The sequence below is a fragment of the Amphiprion ocellaris genome, chromosome 14 (genome assembly GCF_022539595.1).
Source record: "Amphiprion ocellaris isolate individual 3 ecotype Okinawa chromosome 14, ASM2253959v1, whole genome shotgun sequence".
Classification (NCBI taxonomy): domain Eukaryota; kingdom Metazoa; phylum Chordata; class Actinopteri; family Pomacentridae; genus Amphiprion; species Amphiprion ocellaris.
This window is the reverse complement of record NC_072779.1, coordinates 34,751,956-34,774,864: the sequence shown is the minus strand read 5'-3', so window position 1 is coordinate 34,774,864 and position 22,909 is coordinate 34,751,956. Positions and strand designations below refer to the sequence as shown.

Genomic DNA, 22,909 nt, shown 5'->3' with positions numbered 1-22,909 from the left:
CCTAAAATATCGGATTCCTTTCAAGTGAGCTGTAACTGAATTTAATGTAAAATTAATTTGACATTTTGTAGTTTTTATAACTTAAATATTTGCTTTACCTAAATCTAAAAAGTAAAACATGAGTTTATTGTGTTACAGTAGCAGGATTTTATCTCCTCTTTTTGTTCATGAACACAACTAGCGCTGCCTTCTTTACACTCCTTAGATATTATTTACATGTTTACTAATACTGTGTATTTTATTCTTCATTTCATTCTGTTTTAACTCAGGCAGCTACATCATCATTTCCTTATATTGTTGTCTTCAGCTTTACAACAACTACAAAGGTCCTGAATCCTCACATATTAAAGTGTTTTATTCTCTTGAATAAAGTTTTTTTAGAACTTTAGTCGTCTCTGTTCAGTGATTCAGACTCAACATGAAGAATCTTTCTGATTCTTATTTATTTCACAACAGATTCTTCACCTGACCAAACAGACGCTCTGACAGAGTTCAGTGAAGCTGTAGCGCCCCCTGCAGGTTGAAGCTCTGATCTGATTCAGGTTCATGTCTGTCTGTTAATACTGTAAGAAAAATGATTCATATTAGACATGATTAGGCATATTCAGCTACTCCAAGAAGACGTCTAAAGAACCTTAACATTATAAAACATAAAAGCTTTAACATCAGTTCATTATATACTATTAATATTATCAGTGATTAAACACAACCACGAGTTTAATCTATTTAAATTTATATTAATTACAAATACCAGGAGAGTGACAGTGACGTTTTAAATGTTTTTTCCTGTTTTTATACAGTTGATTTATATAAGTATTACTCATGCCGTCCTGGGGGGGCAAATTGACGCATTTTAAAGTTTGAAAATGTGGAAAAAAACATATTTTCACAGTGAAAATTTCCAAATTTTCAACTTTTTTGGGAATTTTTGAACATTTTTTGATGGAAAAAAAGAAATATAAAAAAATGTTTTTTTAAAGAACATTCAGAAAAAAATAGATTTTTTTTCTGAATGTTCTTAAAGAAAATATTAGAAGTTTTACTGATATATATGTAATCACTTAAGATATTTTTAGGATTTCTTTGGAAGATTTTTATTCACTTTTTGAAAATATTCACAAGAATTTTCTTGTCAAACTTGGGGGATTTTTAAATATTTTTTAAATAAAACATTTAAGGGAAACTTTTAAGGAATTTTGGGGAATTTTCTACCTTTTCCTTTTTCAGACAAAAAAAAAAAACAAAAAAAAAAAAATTTTTTTTTTGGTGCCCGTAAATGAAGACAACAGGAGGGTTAACAGCAGTGGCATTTCAACCCATCAGTTGATTCTTAAGACATAAAATTAATGTTTGCACACTTTGGGAACACGTCAACATTTTACACCACTTCTGTTGGACAAAACAACTAATCGATTAATGGATAAATCAATCTAGAGATTAATCTACAGTGGAACTAATCATTAGTTTGTTGATTGGAGGCTACATTCTGTATGAACACAAATAAATCTGGTCACAACAGAGAAAAAACAGCTAAAATCCTGCTGAACATGCAGCAACGTTTATTGTTTCTTTAGTGTGATTTGAAGGTCGGGCCTACGGTGGCCGAGAGGTGCAAACCAAATTTACATAATGCAAAACACTTTTACAACCTCCAAGACAAATTTACAAGCGACAAAACACTTTTACAAGTCCAAAAACACTTTTACAAATCCAAATGTAACTGGAAAGGGAATATCCCAACTCCGGGGTTGAAGCGGAAGTGACGACAAGGAGCGGCTAATGCAACGGACAGCGAGCGGGTGATGTTTTGCCCGTTTTGTGGGGAACATATGAACCGATTGACGCGGTTTTGTTTTTCGTGTGGTCGGTCTTTAGAGTGTTTAAATGGCGCAGATCAGACCGACAGAGTGCATTAGCCGTTCCTCGTCGTCACTTCCGGTTCAATCCCGGAGTTGGGATATTCCCTTTCCGGTTACATTTGGATTTGTAAAAGTGTTTTCGGACTTGTAAAAGTGTTTTTGGACTTGTAAAAGTGTTTTGTCGCTTGTAAATTTGTCTTGGAGGTTGTAAAAGTGTTTTGCATAATGTAAATTTGGTTTGCACCTCTCGGCCACCGTATCGAGCTGCCTAACAAACACATTTAAGTACATGAAATTGTAGATTAATGTCTGATATTGATTTATATACATATATTGATGCTCCTGGGACCCACAGAAACTACGGACTAAATAACAAGAAATGTCAGGTGGATTCTGCCAAACAAACCAGTTAAAGTGGATCAGAAAGCTGAACATTTTAGCAACTGTGGGATTTTGATGAGAAATATTTTTGTGTTAAAATAAACAGTCCAAAAAACACATAAAATAAGCAGTTTTCAACTTTAATTATTATTTTTTTTTTTTTTTTACTGCATTTATTGCGCTTTTCAATGCTGCAGTATCTGATCTCCACCTGTCGGGGGCAGCACTGAGCTCTGAAACAGCAGAAGACGTGACGGCGCTGCGGAAGAAATCAAAATGTCCGCTCCGAAAACCATCCCGAAAGACGCTCAGGTACCGTTAATAAATCACTCTTCTGGACTTGATTGGTCATTTAGCTTCGGTTTAATTCAGCTCTGCTCCTCCTGGTTTTAATCAGATATTACCGTGAACAACCACAGTCAGCCGGTGCAATTGTGCAGCACGTTAGCTTAGCTTAGCAGCTAACCTAGCATGTAGCTTTCCGTTCAGAACAATGGACGCTGCCGCTAGCATGTTAGCCTAGCCGTTAGCCTAGCCGTTAGCCTGCAGCTCCGCGGTGTTTTGGTGTCACTGTGAGTCACCTGCGTGGATGTTTTCCACGGAGTTGCTTCGTGTTTGACTCCTTCTGTTGACTAATTGTGGATTTTTGGTCGTTTAACGGGAAAGTAGCTCATTTGTGGACGTTGCGTTTCTCACCGAAACACCGGGAGTTGATTTTAAAGCCGGAGGAGGTGTTGCAGTGAATCTGGTTTCCGTGTTAACATGAACCAGGACGTTTGTTTTTAAAGCCGGTGGTGCTGCAGTGAATCTGGTCTGCTATTAGAAATATTTAGTAGAAAAATTGTCTATCTGTAAAGACAGTGAGATAACGTGTGTGTAAACGTGTAGAGTTTTAGTAAATAAATCCATAAATAAAAGCTGCAAAGGTGTAGATATTTCCAGATTGTGTAAATTAACAGCAAGTAGAATAAATTAAATTGATGCTAGTCGGTGCTCAGGTCCAGATAATGTGAGTAAATCCAGTAATTGTTGAAGTAAAATTATAATTTCCATAATAAATGACACACTAATTTAATAAAATAGAACTTTATTGATCCTGGAAGAAGTTCTTGAGACAGAAAAATACAAAAAAAATCACATTAACATGAGAATCATCGCAGAAAAGCATTAAGATATCGGCATGATTTAGTAAAACCCTGATAGAAAAGTGATGCTGGAGAGGTTTTGGATGTGTTTCTGTGGAGATTCTCAGTCATCCAGGTCGTGATAATCATAGGAGCTTCAGTAGAAACCAGCTGGACATCTCTGGAGGGTTCTTGAACATGAATCTCCCAGACACCTCTGGCTGGTTTCTGCTGAAGCTCCTCTGATTGTAAAAATGGCGTGATAATAAAGTAATCCCACAGCAGTGAGAAACCGCTCATATTAAAAGTTAATTTACCCTTTGAAGAACCTTTGACGTTGTTTTCCAGGTGATGATCCAGATCCTGAAGGACATGGGCATCACTGAGTACGAGCCGCGAGTCATCAACCAGATGTTGGAGTTCACCTACAGTAAGTCTTCCTTTGGGAATCGTTACATTTTCCATAGAACAGCGTCACTTTTAAACTGACAACTCAATAAGGAAAGTTTGGTTTTACCTTACTGGCATGTTTCAACTGCATCTGCAGTCTTCTTTAGAGTGTCATCAGACGTGTGATGATGTGTCCTTTTTTATATATAAGACAAGCCCTAAACTAGTCCTAAATCAATCCAAAACTAGTCCTAAACTAGTCCTAAATCAATCCAAAACTAGTCCTAAACTAGTCCTAAATCAATCCAAAACTAGTCCAAATTCAATCTAGTCTTAGGACTAGTTTGACAGATTTAGGACTCGTTTAGGGCTAGTTTTAAATTGATTTGGGACTAGTTTAGGGCTGATTTAGGACTAGTTTAGGGCTAGTTTTAGACTGATTTAGGACTAGTTTTAGATTAACCGGGACAAAGGGGCCTACATCCTCTCATACCTGGGATTCCATCCTCCAGAGACCACCAGACAGGGGTGGGGGGGGGCGCTATCTGACAGATTCTGTCAGATCGGCCACCTGATAAAAAAGGACACGTCATCACATGTCTGATGACGCTCTGAAGAAGAAACGATAAAATGAACATAATCCAACTATTACATTTTCCACTTATTCGCTCATTTTCCTGTAGCTTTAGGCACAAAAGTGTGTTGATAACGTCATAACTGGTCAGTCTTTTTGGTTCAAGCCCTTAATGCATAAAGTGAAATATTTAACTCGAGTTTTGCCCCTTTAATGACAGAAAAATCAGACCAACAGCTCCGACTCTTTCTAGTTGTTCGTCATTAACGAGCTGCTGCTGTTCTTCTCTGCAGGATACGTAACGACCATCATCGAAGATGCCAAAATCTACGCAACGCATGCCAAGAAGTCCAACGTGGATGCCGACGACATCAAACTGGCCATCCAGTGTCGTATGGACCAGTCGTTCACGTCGCCGCCGCCACGAGACGTAAGCAGCCGCGATGTTCCTGATCGGTTCAGCTCTTTACTCAGCATCACTTCTGATCATAAAATCCATCAAAAAAAACATCTAACGCTCAACACGAGGTTCTGAAAAACTTTAAATCTGAAAAATGAGCCGATTTAAAGCAGCAAGAACTGATTTTACTTGATTGTAAACTAGATGTTGGCTCAGAGCTTAAATGAAAGCTGCAGCGATTCATTGATTTTTACCAACTATTAAATAAAACCACGACTAAACCAACAGCGTACGTTCTGTGATTGCAGCTTTGAACAACCGTTCTGATAATCACTTAATCCGCTTAATCAATTTTTAGATGAAAAAAGTCTAAATTCTGTTATTTCAGCTTCTTAAATGTGATATTTTCTGGTTTCTTTCCTCTTTAATTACCATAAACTGAAGATCTTTGGACCAAATGAGACATTTGAGGAAAGTCTGATCCACATTTTTCACCATTTTCTGACTTTTTAGAGACCAAATAGCTGATAGAATATGGCACAATGTCTCCATAAAATTGCTGTAATCCATATTTCTACTAAAATCCAGTCTTTGGTCGACATTTCACCAACTTTTGAGGCTCTAACATCAGTAGAATCTGATGTGTTAAAGTTTGACCAGACAAGGTTCCAGTTTGTAGATATTTAGACTTGAAATCTGTTCAGAATGACTCAGAATTGTCCAAACATACTTGAACTTTGTCCAGAATTTGTCAGATGTGATCATAAATGACTCAAAACTCTCCAACATAACTTGACACTTGCACAAAATGACACAAGTTTGTCCAGAATGACTCAAAATAACCTAAAGATTGTCTAGAACGCCTTAAATCTGTCCAAAATGATTTAAATTAGCATATCTAAATGACTCAAAATTGACTAAAATATCAATAATGAATAGTTATGGGGGGCTGCACAGTGGCGTAGTGGTTAGCACTTTCGCCTTGCAGCGAGAAGGTCCCTGGTTCGCGTCCCGGCTTTCCCGGGATCTTTCTGCATGGAGTTTGCATGTTCTCCCTGTGCATGCGTGGGTTTTCTCCGGGTTCTCCGGCTTCCTCCCACAGTCCAAAAATATGCTGAGGTTAATTGATCATTCTAAATTGCCCGTAGGTGTGAATGTGAGAGTGATTGTTTGTCTCTGTATGTAGCCCTGTGACAGACTGGTGACCTGTCTAGGGTGTCCCCTGCCTTCGCCTGAGTCAGCTGGGATAGACTCCAGCCCCCCCATGACCCTAGTGAGGAATAAGCGGTGTATAGATAATGGATGGATGGATGGATAATAGTTATGGGGCCTTGAAAATGGAAAAACATTTAAAATTTTCAATCCAGGCTGGTTTAGTGTCTCCATAAAGTTCCTGTCGGTGTCTATCTATGGATGGATCCATGTTTCTACTAAAATCCAGTCTCTGGTCCACATTTCACCAACTGTTGAGGCTTTAACATCAGTAGAATCTGATGTGTTAAAATTTGTCCACACAAGGTTCCAGTTTTTAGATTTTTGGACTTAAAAGCTGTTTAAAATTACTTGGAACTTGTATAAAATGCCTAAATATTTCTCCAAAATAAGATAAAGACTGTTCAAATGACTTGAAACTTGTCCAAAATTACTTGAAATTCTCAAAAATACCAAGAATGAGTAATTATTGGGTCTTGAAAATGGAGTAAAGTGCAAAATATTCAAGAAAGGAAAGTATGGCAAGACAAGGTTCAAGTTTTTGGATATTTTGACTTGAAACCTGTTAAAGTTGATTCAAAATTGCCCAAAGTGTCTCATTATTGTCCTACATGACTAGAACGGTGTCTAAAATGGATTCAGATTCTTTAAAATGGCTCAATATTCTTCAAAAATCACTCAAAAGGAGTTCTAAAATGACTTGAAATAGGTAAAAATTACACAAAACAACTCAAAATAAGCCCAGAGTTACTTAAGATTTGTTTAAAATTAGTCAAAAGTTGCAACTGGAACCCTGGAAAGTTCCTGTAAGTGTCTATCTATGGATGGATCCATATTTCTACTAAAATCCAGTCTCTGGTCCACATTTCACCAACTGTTGAGGCTCTAACATCAGTAGAATCTGATGGGGGTAAAGTTTAACCAGAGAAGGTTCCAATTTTTAGATTCTTTTACTTGAAACTTGCACAAAATGACAAAAAAAAATGTCCACAGCTATAACAAACTTGTCCAAAATGACTCAAATTTATTTAAAAAGAGGATAAAAACTGTTTAGAATTAGTCAAAATGCCAGTAAAATACTTTTCAGTACTTCTGTCAGTATTTCTACCTGTGAAAGTATCTGAACATTACTATAGTTTTATACTTTGGAAGATCTTTCCGTACATGTTTATTTCCTTTCTGCTGGGGTGAATAACGGTTCCTGAGGTTGAAGCTGTTCTTTGATGTGTTCAGTTCCTGCTGGAGGTGGCCCGACAGAAGAACCAGACCCCTCTACCACTCATCAAACCCTACACCGGACCTCGACTCCCTCCGGACCGCTACTGCCTCACCGCCCCCAACTACAGGCTGAAGTCTGTACAGAAGAAGGTGGAGCTTCCTCTTTAACTTTAACACCTTCTGCTTTTCCTTCTCCGTGTGACTGAATCAGTTTTCCCTCCTCAGGTGTCGTCGTCCGCCAGCAGGATCTCGGTTCCTCGTCTCAGCGTCGGCGCTGTCTCCAGCAGGCCGACGACGCCGACACTCGGTGAGGTTTTACCTGATGGAGGTTTACTGTCACCACTGATTAAATATGTACAGACCTGATCAAAATCTTAAGACCAGTTGAAAAATAGCTAGAATTTACCTTTTGCACATTTGGATCTTAATGAGGTTTTAAGTAGAGCTACAATATGCAAAAGCAAGAAGGGGGAGTGAGACAAGAAGCACTTTGAAAAAGTAATTTATTGAAAACAACAAGTAAACTGAAATAGGCTGTTTATCAGCTGATCAAAAGTTTAAGACCATCGCTCAAAAAATTACAAAAAACTCTCCAAACCAGAACAAAAAATGTTCTCAGTAGGACTCAGTAATGAGTAGCTCCACCGTTCTTGTTAATCACTTCAAAAATGGGTTTGGGCATGCTTGATGCAAGTGTTTCCAGGAGGCTGGTGGGAATATTGCTCCAAGTGGTGAAGATGGCTTCACGAAGGGCATCAACTGTCTGGAACTGATGGCCATTTTTATAAACTTCCCTTGCCATCCATCCCCAAATGTTCTCTATGGGATTTAAATCAGGGGAACATGCGGGATGGTCCAAAAGAATGGAAGAGTGATGTTATTCTCCCTGAAGAAGTCCTTGGTCAAGCGAGCATTGTGAACTGCAGCGTTGTTCTGTTGAAAAACCCAGCTGTTACCACACAGACGAGGGCCTCAGTCATGAGGGATGCCTGCTGCAACATCTGCACGTAACCAGCCGCCGTTTGACGACCTGCACCACCTGAAGCTCCAGTGTTCCACTGAATGAAAAAGCACCCAGATCATGATGGAACCCCCTCCACTGTGCCGGGTAGAAAACATCTCAGGTGGGATCTCCTTGTCATGCCAGTAACGTTGGAAGCCATCTGGACCGTCAAGGTTACATTTTTTCTCATCAGAGAATAAAACTTTTTTGCACCTTTCAATGTCCCATGTTTGATGCTCCCTGGCAAAGTCTAAACGGGGCAGTTTTGTGGCGTTGTAGGAGACGAGGTCTTTGAATTGGTTTTTTGTTTTTGAAACCCTTTTCCCACAGATGCCGTCTGATGGTTATTGCGCTGCAGTCGGCACCAGTAAGGGCCTTAATTTGGGTCGAGGACCGCCCTGTGTCTTGACGGACAGCCAATCGGATCCTCCGGCTCAGCCCAGGTGTCATTTTTTTGGGTCTACCACTTGACTTTTTTGTTCCATAATGCTCAGGATCTTTCAAAAAATTTAGAATGACTGTCTTACTGCATCCAACCTCAGCAGCAACGACACGCTGTGAGAGGCCTTGTTTATGCAGCTCAATGATCCGACCACGTTCAAGAAGAGAAAGCTTCTTAGCTTTAGCCATCAGGAGGACATGACCGTGTGAATGCCTGACAGAAGATGAGAATTATGAGCAGATTTGGGCTTTTATAGCCTGTGGTCTTAAACTTTTGATCAGCTGATAAACAGCCTATTTCAGTTTACTTGTTGTTTTCAATAAATTACTTTTACAAAGTGCTTTTTGTCTCACTCCCCCTTCTTGCTTTTGCATATTGTAGCTCTACTTAAAACCTCATTAAGATCCAAATGTGCAAAAGGTAAATTCTAGCTATTTTTCAACTGGTCAATAGATTTTGATCAGGTCTGTACACTCTACCAGTTAAAACCTTTACTGCTAGTGTATATAGATAGAAATAAGTAGAATAAATGTGAATATATTCAGTTTTTCTCCTGTTCTGTGACGGTGAACTGAAGATGTTCGTACAAAACCAGACGTTTGTCATCTTTAGGAAACTGTGATCAACATTTTCTGACACTTTTTAAACAAACAGTCGATCGATTGATCCAGAAGTTGATCAGAGGAATGAGTTTGTGTGGATTTAAAAATACTCTGATTTAGATGATCCTCATTGATTCAATCCTCTGAACTTAAAGCCATTTCTGGCTGTTTGTTTTGCTCATGTCTCATTTTGTTTTTCCCCGTGGTTCATTTTTTAAAGAACAACCAAAAAAAAAGCAGATTTTTTTATTGTTTCGTCAGAAAAAATGTATAAAACCTGAAATCAACGTGTAGAACATTATTCCACAGGTGTTAGCAGTACTGGACATACTTAGATTTTTGATTTACTTCAGCTGAAAAACTCAGAATTTTTGTCACGTAGTCCCAGTTCAACCGCCTCCCGTAGTCCCAGTTAAATCGCCTGCCGTAGTCCCAGTTAAATCACTTCCCGTAGTCCCAGTTCGCTTCCCATAGTCCCAGTTCAACCGCCTCCTGTCTAACTGGTGTCCTGTTTTCAGGAACTCCATCCGTCCAGTCGGTGTCCACTAAAGTCGGACCTCCGGTGTCTTTAACGGGTCAGAGGTTCACCGTTCAGATCCCACCGCCCTCCCAGACGACCACCACCAAAACCAGTAAGAAACCAATTTGACTATAAACTTCAAATAATGTTTCTTCAATCAGATTCACAGAAGACTTAAAGTCTCTTTAACGTCTAAACTTTATTCACTCTGTGCTTTGTCCCGACAGCGACGCCGTCTACGCCCGCTGTCTCCAACGTCCTCATAAACCCGTCTCTGATTGGCTCCAAGAACATCCTCATCACCACCAACATGGTGTCGCAGAACTCTGGCGGCGAGTCGCTGAAGAGGAAACACGAGGACGATGACGACTACGACACTCTATGACGCCAACGACCACTTTTATCAACCGACCCGCTAGTTTTCTAGAACGTTCCTTTAACCGGAGGAAGCTGGACTGATGATTCAAACGAAGCTTCAACAGAAGAAACCTGCTCTGATGTGATTCCAATAAAAACAGCTGAAATAAAGCCTGAGCCACGTCTGTTTTTAAAGGAAAACCAGTAAATAAAACCAGCAGACGAACCAGGAAGTAACACTAAAAGGTTGAGTGCACCACGGTTTTAAATCTGGTTTCTATGGTGATTCAGGTGTTTGGAAAAAAAGGACTAAAAACTGAGGAAACATCAAAGTAAAGTTTCTGATGCTGCAGGTTTATTTGAAACTAGTAAGACTTTTCCTGACTGAATATTGATGAAACAAATATTTGACCTGATTTTCTTCTAAATTAGGCAATAATTTTGTAAATAAACATATTTTAAATTAGATGTAAACCAGTGACAGGTGATAAACTCATCAGGAAAATGTTGACTGAATATCGAGACAGAAGTCGGACCGTTTTCCCGATTATGGAGTCGAACTTCTTTTACCAAACGGTCGCCTCCTGCTGGCCATCAGACAGAATGCAGCTTCGTCTTTTCTGTTGTTAATTAAATGTCACATACTAACTGCAATTTATGCAGTAGAAGAATTAGAGGTTGCAAACTTGAGCTACTTGTAAACAGTCCAAAAAAAAGGTTGTTTTTCATGTTTCTTTGTGACTATCTGGAACGACACCGGAAACAGCTGCTCAGTTTGTTTCATATTTAGAAAATGAACTCTGAAAAAATGCTTAAATTGAGGGTTTTTTTGCAATTTTGCCAAATTTTGAGGTTTTGGTTGACTTTTTCTGGCATGAAACTTCAAAATGTGCGTAAAAATAATGAGAAACAGTTAAAGTTCAGAAAATGAATTAAAACTGAAATCTGCCTGAAAACAACAAGAACGTCTTATTTTCCGGCTGCATTCATTTCATTTTCTTCACATTTTACCTGAAAAAAACACCAAATCAGAGCCAACGGCATCAAAGAGGCAACACTGTCTGTTGGTTCATTTTACCTTGAAGAATAAAAAAAAACTAAAAACGTTGCTGCTACTACAAGCTTGTTTTCACGTTTTATGTGAATATCTGGGATTCAGAGATTCTGGGAAAGAGCTGCTCAGTTTGTTTTGTATTTAGAAAATTGACGTGAGTTTTTTGTGCAGTTTTTCCTAATTTTGAGGTTTTGGTTGACTTTTTCTGATGCAAAGCTTCAAAATGTGCATAAAAATACATCATTAGAAACAGTTAAAGTTCAGAAAATGAGCTAAAACTATCAAATCTGGCTGAAAACGACCCAAACTGCAGAATGAGCAGACGGCAACGATGTCTGTTAGTTCATTTTACCTTTAATAATAAAAAGAAAACTAAAATAAAAATCTCAAAATAAAAAATACATGGCAAAACAATAGACTCTTAAATGATTATGAGGATAATCATGGTCGCAGTGATGATACAGTAGAATAATAATAGTCACCATAATAATAATAATAATAATAATAATAATAATAATAATAATAATCAGAAGCATAATAATCAGAATTCTATCTTTTCTGGCGTCGGTCCACCAGCAGAATCACTTCCTGTTTATAGACAGTATGGTAGCATCGCACAGGCCGGGGCGTGGCACTTATTCAAAATATTTTCACACTTAGCAAAGTTACCCCACATATGCACGACAAAATAAGGACAGAATCACAGCTCGTACGATTCACAGCACTGCTTGGAAAATAAAAAAAAGAAATCCGAAAAATTAAAAACATGCTCCGCGTCGGCTTCTTCTTCCCTTCTGACAGTCTGAGCGAAAGATGGACGAGGAGGAGGAGGGAAGTTGGCAGTTTAGAGGTAAAAAAACGATTTAGAAAAACGGCGTCTAAACGATCGAACGGCGTCCGAACGATCAAACATTCAAAAAGCAGAAACTGAGGGTTTGTCTTCGATCAAAGTGCAGAAATTCCAGAACCGTCCAACTGTGCAGGCTTTTATTTTGAAAATCAACACGAGGACTTGAGTTTTTAGAGAAAGGAGGAGATAAACGTGGAGGTTTTAAACGTTTAGCGGGACGCTGCTGCTGCTGGTGGCTCCAGGGTTTCATGGCACCGATCGACTTTGGTCTTCAATCAATAATTTATCACCGAACTGGAATTCTGGGAGAAAACGCCCAAATATTCAGGAGAAACCAGAACTTTAAGACATTTTTCAATAAACAATCATTTTGATCATTTTTTGGAGCAAAAACAGTTTTAAAAAGTCAAATAAATCTGCAGTTAAAGCTCCAATCTGTAGATAAATCCATAAATATCTTGTTTCCACAACTACAGACAAATTTATAAAGTTATTTGTCAAAGAACATTACAGGAATAAATTCAGTTAAAAATAATCAAAATATAACAAAAATTAGTCAAACAACGATAATGAAGACACTTTTGGGTTCTAAATTCTTAAATTTTACAAGAATAAAGTCAGAATTTCTCCAAAAAAAATTATTCATGAGCAATAAAAATCATGAAATCAGGAGAATATTTCAGTTTAAAGTTTAGATTTAAACCGTTTTTTGGTGTTAATTTTTAAAAAAAATGACAGGAACAGAATATTGACGAAAAGATTTTTTTAAAGGATTGTTTTAATTTTAAACTTAAAATCAGACGTTTAAGAAAAGAAAAAAATGTTTTTTGTATTGAAAGTGAAATTTTAGAGACAAGTTATTGGAGATAAAATGATTTAGTTTGAAGAAAACGGAAACAGAAATGTTGGCATTTTTTAAACCATTTTAGCCACAACATGACTAAACTGAGCAATAATTGGCAAACAATCGACTCGTTGGCAGCAGCGAGGCGCTGAAGGCACAAATTAAACTATTGGAGCATCTGGACGATAAAAACCATCGAGCAGCAGATTCTCCTGCAACGTTTAAAAACCTTCAGTAGAAACTCAAAGTCAGTGTTTGTTTTTAAACCGTTTCAAAGTAAAAGTTTGAGCAACAGCGTTTCATTAAAGTGAATTCAGCTCCTTCATGGAAACAAAAACTAACTTTTATCTGAATGGTGAAAAGAACAAAGAAACATGAAGCCAAGACGTCGTTAAATTTACTGATTTCACTTTTGTCAACAAATTCAAGGAAAAGACAAAAACCAACAAAAGACATTAAAGTTTCACCTCAGACTCCAGAACCAGACAGAAAAACTAAATGTGCAAAAAATCGTTTATTCCAACCTGAAGAGAAGAAACTCAGAAAACTTTCATTTACAAACTAGTTTCACTTTTAGCTAAGATAAAATCACCGTTTACACTCTACAGCGGGCTCTTATTCTGAAAATACCAAGCTTTTATTTGTGTAATATTCATTTAAACTGAATTTTGAACAGAAACTTCAGATGTTTTTCTGCTTGTTTTCCTGTTTAACTAGAAATGAGGCCAAAAACTGAGAATAAAAATGCAGTTTAAGGGAAAAAAAGTTTCATTTTGTTGGTTATTTGTCTGGAAATTTATTTAGAAAATCAAATGATTTAAGTGAAAATAGTGAGAAAAAAGCCTAAATTTCTTCTTGATGTTCCTTCGTCCTGCTTCTTTAGGTTTATGGATAAATCAAGGATCTACAAACTTCTTTCTTTCTTTCTGACCCTAAAGTGGTTCTGCAGATTATTTCTTGACTTTTATTCTTTTATTCTGATCAGGAACCAAACCCAGCCTCTTGGTTTTTATCTCGTTCTGTCGTTTGTTGACTAAAACCCGGAGCGTCTCCTGCAGCTATGAGGAGGATTAAAGGTCTGACGAGGAGGAATCGTTGTGAAGACGTGAGGCGAGAGGATGCTGGTGAATCGTGTAAGACTTCTGTGAGCGTTTGTGATAAAAAGCGTCGACAGGATTCACTGAAAGAGAAACAAACCAAACAAAGCGGCTCTCGACTGCTCGTAGACTTCTTTTTTTCAAATATAGATTCTGTTTGTACAAGACGGCGAGAAAACGGTCGACATTCAGAAACGTTTCAAAATAAAAGACGAGCGCCGCTGCTTCCTTCAGGCTCTGCCCACAAACACCTCCGGCCTTCAGCCAAAACGCGACGAGGAACGATGGAGACGAACGACGGCGGCGAGACGAAGCAGGAAGAGCAGCAGGACGCCTCCAAACCTCCTCCTCCTTAGAGGGAATGTAGCTGAACGGATCCAGGATTCAGCAGTCCTCGTCCTTATCGTCCACCACACCCTTCAGCCGCAGACGAGCAAAGTCCTCGAACACAAAGTCATCGTCCTGGGAGATGCTGCTGAGAGACGGTCATCAATAATCAATAATCATAATAATCAATAATCGGGCTGAGAGACGGTCATCAATAATAATAATAAGGAAGAGATGGTCATCAATAATCAATAATAATAATATCAATAATAATCAATAATCAGGCTGAGAGACGGTGATCAATATCAATAATAATAATAATAAGGAAGAGATGGTCATCAATAATCATAATAATCAATAATCAGGCTGAGAGACGGTCATCAATAATCAATAATAATAATAATAATAATAAGGAAGAGACGGTCATCAATAATCAATAATAAAAATAATCAATAATCAGGCTGAGAGACGGTGATCAATAATCAATAGATGATCAATCAATAATCAGAGTTCTAAAATGAACTTCAGGCTACAAACTTTTATTGAACCAGAATCACTAAATTCAACAATCAATCTGAGATTAGCTGGTTAGCATGCTAACTAGTTAGCAATCATTAGCATGCTGACTACATAGCAGTTGTTAGCATGTTGATGGCTGCCAATTAGCAGTCATTAACAGTCATTAGCATGCTGATTACTGAGCAGTCGCTAGCATGCTAACTAGCTAGCAGTTGGCAGCAGTCGCTAGCATGGTGACTAGTTAGCAGTCATTAGCATGCTGACAACTGCTAACTTGTTGGTTAGCAGTTGTTAGCAGTCGTTAGCATTCTGACTAGTTAGCAGCACTAGTTAGCATGCTAACGGATGCTAACTAGCTAGAAGTTCATTAAGTGGAAGTTAAAGTTCACTTCAGCAGATGAGATATTTTGAGCTGCTAATGAAGCTAAACGTAGCTAACATCTAGTTTTAATAAACTTTACAGTGACATCAGTGGAACTGTGACATCACAGCTGCCCTTTCAGTATAAAAGTCTGGTTCATGTAAATAAAGGTTTCAAATAAAAACTCACTTTGTGTCGAATTCTATCAAGTTGGTGTCGATGGGAGGGTCCATCTCAGGAACAGCTGGAACACACACATGAATCAACATTACACGGTTGCCATGGAGACGGCCTGTCGTCATGTCAACTGAGGGAGGCTGGACTTGGACTCACCTGACTGAGGACGAGACGCCGGCGGCTCCACAGGTTTAGGATGCATCAGGATGAAGGGAAGCTCCACTGACACGTCACTAGACAGGAAACAAGAGTTTCAAAAGAAAACTACACGTCACTGGACAGGAAACACAAGAGTTTCAAAATAAAACTACACGTCACTGGACAGGAAACACAAGAGTTTCAAAATAAAACTACACGTCACTGGACAGGAAACACAGGAGTTTCAAAATAAAACTACACGTCTGCGATTTAACCAATCAGCTGTCGTTAATAATCTAACAAAATAAAAGCATTTAACCATCTCAGATGATCCCATTTACAGAATAATTTAATGACGCATAAATGTGGATCTTTATTCTGTTTATTCTGATCTGAGGAGTTTTATCTTCATTTATTAAATCCTTTAAATATTTCTAGTTTTTCTGCTAAAATGAGTCAAAGCTGCTCAACCAGCTGGAAAAATTCAAACAAAACGACTGTTTTCATAGTAAAGTATTGTGTGTTTATTGTTGACAGATAGTTTAAATGGGTTAGGATTAGTGAAGTATTTAATGACATTAATATTTATTTATTTATTTATTTACCCTCCACGAGAAACCACCAGCTTCACTTTGACTCTGTAGGAAACCAGGATCCCCAGAACCTCCTTATTGGTGACGTCCTTCACTCTGGAACACACCAACACAACAAATAACAGTAAATAACACTGTAACACACCAGATAAATACAACAACACAATAAATAACACACTATAACACAATGACACAATAAATAACACACTATAACACATAACACCAGATAAACACGTATATGTGTGTGTATTTCTGTGTTGGTGTGTGTTACATGGTAGATGAGGCCAGGTTGGTGTGTATATGTGTGTGTATTTCTGTGTTGGTGTGTGTTACATGGTAGATGAGGCCAGGTTGGTGTGTATATGTGTGTGTATTTCTGTGTTGGTGTGTGTTACATGGTAGATGAGGCCAGGTTGGTGTGTATATGTGTGTGTATTTCTGTGTTGGTGTGTGTTACATGGTAGATGAGGCCAGGTTGGTGTGTATATGTGTGTGTATTTCTGTGTTGGTGTGTGTTACATGGTAGATGAGGCCAGGTTGGTGTGTATATGTGTGTGTATTTCTGTGTTGGTGTGTGTTACATGGTAGATGAGGCCAGGTTGGTGTGTATATGTGTGTGTATTTCTGTGTTGGTGTGTGTTACATGGTAGATGAGGCCAGGTTGGTGTGTATATGTGTGTGTATTTCTGTGTTGGTGTGTGTTACATGGTAGATGAGGCCAGGTTGGTGTGTATATGTGTGTGTATTTCTGTGTTGGTGTGTGTTACATGGTAGATGAGGCCAGGTTGGTGTCTTCGTGCTTCAGCTTCCCGTCCAGAGCCAGTCCTCTCTTCTCTCGGTTCTTGTCCAGCGTCGGGGTCAGAGTGTAAACCTTACAGAAGGTGGAGCTGGACGACACCTGGTCGCTGTGGAAACCACACGCTGTTGTCAATCAACTGGTTAAACCCCGCCTCCTCCACTGTTAATTTAAATTACAGCTCATTGATTATTATTAGAACTCAGCCGTCTGTAGAAAACCGACAAATAATCAACATTAACCCAGTTTATAGCAGCTGTAAACTGATTTAATCCACTTTATTCAGTTTATCTCTGGTTTAAACCAACAAACATCAAACTTTTATTAGCTTTTCCTTGCTAAAGCCGATTCAAACCTGTTTACAAGTGAAACAAACCAGTTCCAACTGGTATAAACAAGTTTTAAAACAGTTTATCTCTTTTTAAGTCTGTTTTAGAAACAACAATTTGAACACATTTTAATTCAGTTTATCTCAAACATCACTTTGTTCTTGTCATTAAAGTGGTACAGCACCATTTAAAGCCAAAAAAACAATAATTCAGTTTATCGCTGGTTTAAAATATGAACTTTATCCTGGCTGGAACTAGTTAAAGCTCTTTAAACCAGTTTAAAGACATTTATCTCTTACATAAACTGACTTTAAACCAATTTAAAGACATTTATCTCATATAAACTGACTTTAAACCAGTTTAAAGACATTTATCTCTTATATAAACCAATTTTAAACCAGTTTAAAGAAACTTATCTCCTGTATAAACCGACTCTACACCACAAAATACTTTTTCTTGTTTATTCTGGTTAAAATTAATAAGTGAATTCCATCTATATTCTGCAGTTTTTAAAACCTCTTTTCAGTCAGTTTCTGTTTTTTAATCCAGTTTCAACAAACTATAAATTAGTTTAAACTCACTTTGATTGAGCTCCTCTTTGGTTTGAATTCATTTTGTTTTGTTTAAATACCTAAAATCGTATTTAGATCGATGTATTTCAGGTTTAAACCAGATTCATTTAATTCTAAGATACTTTATATGAAAGTATAATACTACTGTCAGTATTTAACTCAAGGAAATATTTCACATTTTTCAGGATCTTTCTAAGTCCAGCTAATCGGCCAAAATATAGGACAAAAAAAATAAAGTTGAGCATTTCAGTAATGTCGAGTTTAAGACTTTATTTTAGTTTTTTATTTTAGTTTTAATCTTTAAATAGTAAAAAATGACCCAAGGACCAAATCAGACTCTGAGTGGATGCTGAGCGTTTAAAGAATGATGAATTTTCACTTGGACTTACTCTGCCTCCTGCTGGGCCACTGGACATTTATACTGGGCAGTGCTGAACAGGCAGATATCTGCATACTGACGCACTGAGGACACAAAACAACAACATTACTCACTAAAAGCCAAGTTTTCACTCTAATTTACCCCAAACTCCAACAGAATATCTAGAAAATCATCAAAATAAGGACTAAATCCTCATTTGTTTTACATTTTATTTGCCATATTCTGCCTTTTCTTAAAAAAAGATTCCTACCAACGTTTAAGTGGAAGTGAAGATAAAACAGGCGGTTCCATCTTAAATGTAATAAAACTTCAGACAATCTCTAGGAAAAAAAATGCTGCTCTGGAGGTCAAGACTGAGATAAAGAGACTAAAACATACTGGGAACCAATAAAAAGAGGATAAAACATACTGGGAACCAATCTGAACAAGATAAAACTTACTGGGAACCAATAAAAAGAGGATAAAACATACCGGGAACCAATAAAAAGAGGATAAAACATACTGGGAACCAATCTGAAGAAGATAAAACTTACTGGGAACCAATCTGAAGAAGATAAAACTTACTGGGAACCAATAAAAAGAGGATAAAACATACTGGGAACCAATCTGAAGAAGATAAAACTTACTGGGAACCAATCTGAAGAAGATAAAACTTACTGGGAACCAATAAAAAGAGGATAAAACATACTGGGAACCAATCTGAAGAAGATAAAACTTACTGGGAACCAATCTGAAGAAGATAAAACTTACTGGGAACCAATCTAAAGAGGCTAAAACATACGTTCTCCACTGAAAATGAGCAAAAATAACCCAAAAAATCCGACAGTTGAGGCAAAATGGCCGACTTCCTGTTGTGTTTAGGGTACGGCTACCAAATGTAGTTGATGTAGATGAAACCTCCTGTCTGTAGTAATGTAACAGGGGGCGCTATGGAGCCATTTTGCCACAAATGAATAAAGTATCAAAGTTTTTGAGCTGCTTTAGGCCTCAGAAATGGATTCATTTAGGTGAAAATAATTCCTACACACCGTCGGTGCTCTAATAAGAGTTTTATCAAATTAAACCTGAACAAAACTCCAACAAACTCTTCACTCAGGATGAAAACATCTTTAAAGCGTTTTTAGCTGGGTTCAGGTTAGTTTTAATGAAGTTTAAAAAACTAGATGTAGACCAACCAGAGATCTTGACTCTCTTGACCGTCTTGGTGGAGTTGTTGGTGACGTGGACGTTGACGCTGATTGGCTCTCCGTGGTAATACAGCTGCACGCAAAGCATCATGGGAGAAAGAGATTTGGCGTCAGCACATTTTCTTCAACTTAGGAACAGAATCGGCTGTAAAAACACAACTATTAAAGCAGCAGGTTGTGATTAAACCTGACGCATCAAAGCTTCATTAACTGTCCAGAGTTTCTCAACATCAGGATTACATCTTATTCTCCAGTTCTATTCTTATTTTAGACATTTATTTTCATTAATTTATTAAATTATATATTACTAAATATTAATAAGTATGACACTGATGAGACGTTTTCTCTACCTCCTTGTCCAGAGAGGCCTCCAGGTGCAGAGATCTGTCCGACATCAAGAAACTGCGAGTCGTCTCCACCATGGGCTGAGGACCAGGCTTCTCTGGAGCGTACTGGACCTTCCTGATCACCAGACGCACTGAGTTCCTGCAGACCACATCACGGTTAGAGTTAGACACTGTAGACGACACCACGGTTAGAGTTAGACACTGTAGACGACACCACGGTTAGAGTTAGAGACTGTAGACGACACAACGGTTAGAGTTAGACACTGTAGACGACACCACGGTTAGAGTTAGAGACTGTAGACGACACCACGGTTAGAGTTAGAGACTGTAGACGACAACGGTTAGAGTTAGACACTGTAGACGACACCACGGTTAGAGTTAGAGACTGTAGACGACACCACGGTTAGAGTTAGAGACTGTGGACGACACAACGGTTAGAGTTAGACACTGTAGACGACACCACGGTTAGAGTTAGAGACTGTAGACGACACCACGGTTAGAGTTAGACACTGTAGACGACACCACGGTTAGAGTTAGACACTGTAGACGACACCACGGTTAGAGTTAGAGACTGTAGACGACAACGGTTAGAGTTAGACACTGTAGACGACACCACGGTTAGAGTTAGAGACTGTAGACGACACCACGGTTAGAGTTAGAGACTGTAGACGACACCACGGTTAGAGTTAGAGACTGTAGACGACACAACGGTTAGAGTTAGACACTGTAGACGACACAACGGTTAGAGTTAGACACTGTAGACGACACCACGGTTAGAGTTAGAGACTGTAGACGACACAACGGTTAGAGTTAGACACTGTAGACGACACCACGGTTAGAGGTAGAGACTGTAGACGACACCACGGTTAGAGTTAGAGACTGTAGACGACAACGGTTAGAGTTAGACACTGTAGACGACACCACGGTTAGAGTTAGAGACTGTAGACGACACCACGGTTAGAGTTAGAGACTGTAGACGACACCACGGTTAGAGTTAGAGACTGTAGACGACACAACGGTTAGAGTTAGAGACTGTAGACGACACAACGGTTAGAGTTAGACACTGTAGACGACACCACGGTTAGAGGTAGAGACTGTAGACGACACCACGGTTAGAGTTAGATACTGGTTCATCTGCAGCAGATAACCCTGAACCTTACTGGTTAATAAACTGGTCTTACTAGTTATAAACTGGTCCCACTAGTTATAAATTGGTTATAAACTGGTCTTATTGGTTATAAACTGGTCTTACTGGTTATAAACTGGTCCCACTAGTTATAAATTGGTTATAAACTGGCCTTACTGGTTAGCTCACCTCTTGTGGATCTTCTCTTCTATTGACTTGGCACAGAAAGCTCTGATCTCAAAGTCGACCCCACAGGCCTGCAGACAGAGGAACCCTTTAGTCATCCCTAGAACATCATGTTACCATGACAATACAAGTATTTACAATCATTTAATTACACATTAGAAAAGGTCAAGGGAGCGTCAGGAAGCAAGTGTACTGTAGTAATGCACCAATAAACTGGATTTTAAAGCACAAATTTTCCAATAATCTGGATTTTAATGCAGAAATTTACCAATAATCTGGATTTTAATGAATAAATTCACCAATAATCTGGATTTTAAAGCACAAATTTACCAATAATCTGGATTTTAATGAACAAATTTACCAATAATCTGGATTTTAATGCAGAAATTTACCAATAATCTGGATTTTAACACACAAATTTACGGATAATCTGGATTTTAAAGCACAAATTTACCAATTATCTAGATTTTAAAGCAAAAATTTACCAATAATCTGGATTTTAATGAACAAATTTACCAATTATTTGGATTTTAATGCACAAATTTACCAATAATCTGGATTTTAATGAACAAATTTACCAATAATTAGGATTTTAATGAACAAATTTACTAATAATCTGGATTTTAACACAAAAAGTATAAATAACCCAGATTTTAATGTCTTTTTTAGTGGTTTTTACTGCGTCCAGTGAAATGTAAGCCAAACAACCAACATAACCAGACTCTAGACAGTGATTTAGAGGATCCAGACTTGGTGTATAAATGAAGGTATTGTTGTTGTGGTGTTTATAAATATATAAATGAAGGCATTGTTGTGTTTCAGACTATATAAATGTGATGTTGTGTTTATAGCTGTATAAATGTGATGTGTTTCAGACTATATAAATATGATGTTGTTGTGTTTCAGACTGTATAAATGTGATGTTGTGTTTCAGACTATATAAATGTGATGTTGTGGTGTTTCAGACTATATAAATGTGATGTGTTGTTTCAGACTATATAAATGTGATGTTGTGTTGTTTCAGACTATATAAATGTGATGTTGTGTTTCAGACTATATAAATGTGATGTTGTGTTGTTTCAGACTATATAAATGTGATGTTGTGTTGTTTCAGACTATATAAATGTGATGTGTTGTTTCAGACTGTATAAATGTGATGTTGTGTTTCAGACTATATAAATGTGATGTGTTGTTTCAGACTATATAAATGTGATGTGTTGTTTCAGACTATATAAATGTGATGTGTTGTTTCAGACTATATAAATGTGATGTTGTGTTGTTTCAGACTATATAAATGTGATGTTGTGGTGTTTCAGACTATATAAATGTGATGTTGTGTTTCAGACTATATAAATGTGATGTTGTGTTGTTTCAGACTATATAAATGTGATGTTGTGGTGTTTCAGACTATATAAATGTGATGTGTTGTTTCAGACTATATAAATGTGATGTTGTGTTGTTTCAGACTATATAAATGTGATGTGTTGTTTCAGACTATATAAATGTGATGTGTTGTTTCAGACTATATAAATGTGATGTTGTGTTGTTTCAGACTATATAAATGTGATGTGTTGTTTCAGACTATATAAATGTGATGTTGTGGTGTTTCAGACTGTATAAATGTGATGTTGTGTTTCAGACTATATAAATGTGATGTGGTGTTTCAGACTATATAAATGTGACATTGTTGTGTTTATAGATGTATAAATGTGACGTTGTGTGTCGGTACCTTCCCGGTGTCCTCTGGTCCGGGCTGTAAAGTGACTGAACAGGGGAGGTTCTGAGGAATCTACAGACAGAAAGCATCATGTCAGTGATCTTTCCCCTTAATTCCTGCTTCACGCTGTGAACACGGGACAGTTTGTGTGAAACTCTGAGCACATTTAGATCATTCCAGAAGACGTTTGTCCTGCTGCTCTCTAATGAAGAGGAATAAACGGAGAAA

The 22,909-nt window shown here is 37.8% G+C and overlaps 2 protein-coding genes across 3 annotated transcripts in view; one reads left to right on the top strand and one right to left on the bottom strand.

Moving 5' to 3' along the window:
• Positions 1-2,424: 2,424 nt before the first annotated feature.
• taf9 (TAF9 RNA polymerase II, TATA box binding protein (TBP)-associated factor) lies at positions 2,425-10,259 on the top strand. The gene is made up of 7 exons (XM_023295935.3): positions 2,425-2,552; positions 3,713-3,794; positions 4,622-4,758; positions 7,174-7,308; positions 7,384-7,465; positions 9,724-9,837; positions 9,953-10,259. Exons 1-7 carry the CDS (start codon positions 2,517-2,519, stop codon positions 10,108-10,110), a joined length of 744 nt encoding a protein of 247 aa, XP_023151703.1. The 5' UTR covers positions 2,425-2,516; the 3' UTR covers positions 10,111-10,259.
• A 1,213-nt stretch (positions 10,260-11,472) lies between these two features.
• LOC111586232 (arrestin red cell) overlaps positions 11,473-22,909 on the bottom strand; it is a 32,774-nt gene continuing 21,337 nt past the window's right edge. Inside the window, exons 7-16 of one of the 2 annotated variants that reach the window (XM_055017283.1) lie at positions 22,694-22,753; positions 20,968-21,035; positions 19,656-19,791; positions 19,294-19,378; positions 18,129-18,201; positions 16,810-16,947; positions 16,055-16,138; positions 15,468-15,544; positions 15,324-15,378; positions 11,473-14,402 (exon numbers count right to left, since the gene is read on the bottom strand). In XM_055017283.1, the coding sequence (XP_054873258.1) occupies positions 14,312-14,402; positions 15,324-15,378; positions 15,468-15,544; positions 16,055-16,138; positions 16,810-16,947; positions 18,129-18,201; positions 19,294-19,378; positions 19,656-19,791; positions 20,968-21,035; positions 22,694-22,753 (867 nt within the window). In that variant the 3' untranslated portion in view covers positions 11,473-14,311. The remainder of the gene's footprint in view (positions 14,403-15,323; positions 15,379-15,467; positions 15,545-16,054; positions 16,139-16,809; positions 16,948-18,128; positions 18,202-19,293; positions 19,379-19,655; positions 19,792-20,967; positions 21,036-22,693; positions 22,754-22,909) is intronic. The other variant, XM_055017284.1, reaches the window with a different exon arrangement.

Coding starts and splice junctions, on each gene's coding strand:
- taf9 (XM_023295935.3), top strand. CDS start 2,517: ATGTCCGCTCCGAAAACCATCCCGAAAGACGCTCAG. Junction 4,759..7,173: donor CGTCGCCGCCGCCACGAGAC/GTAAGCAGCCGC, acceptor TGATGTGTTCAG/TTCCTGCTGGAGGTGGCCCG. Junction 9,838..9,952: donor GACGACCACCACCAAAACCA/GTAAGAAACCAA, acceptor TTGTCCCGACAG/CGACGCCGTCTACGCCCGCT.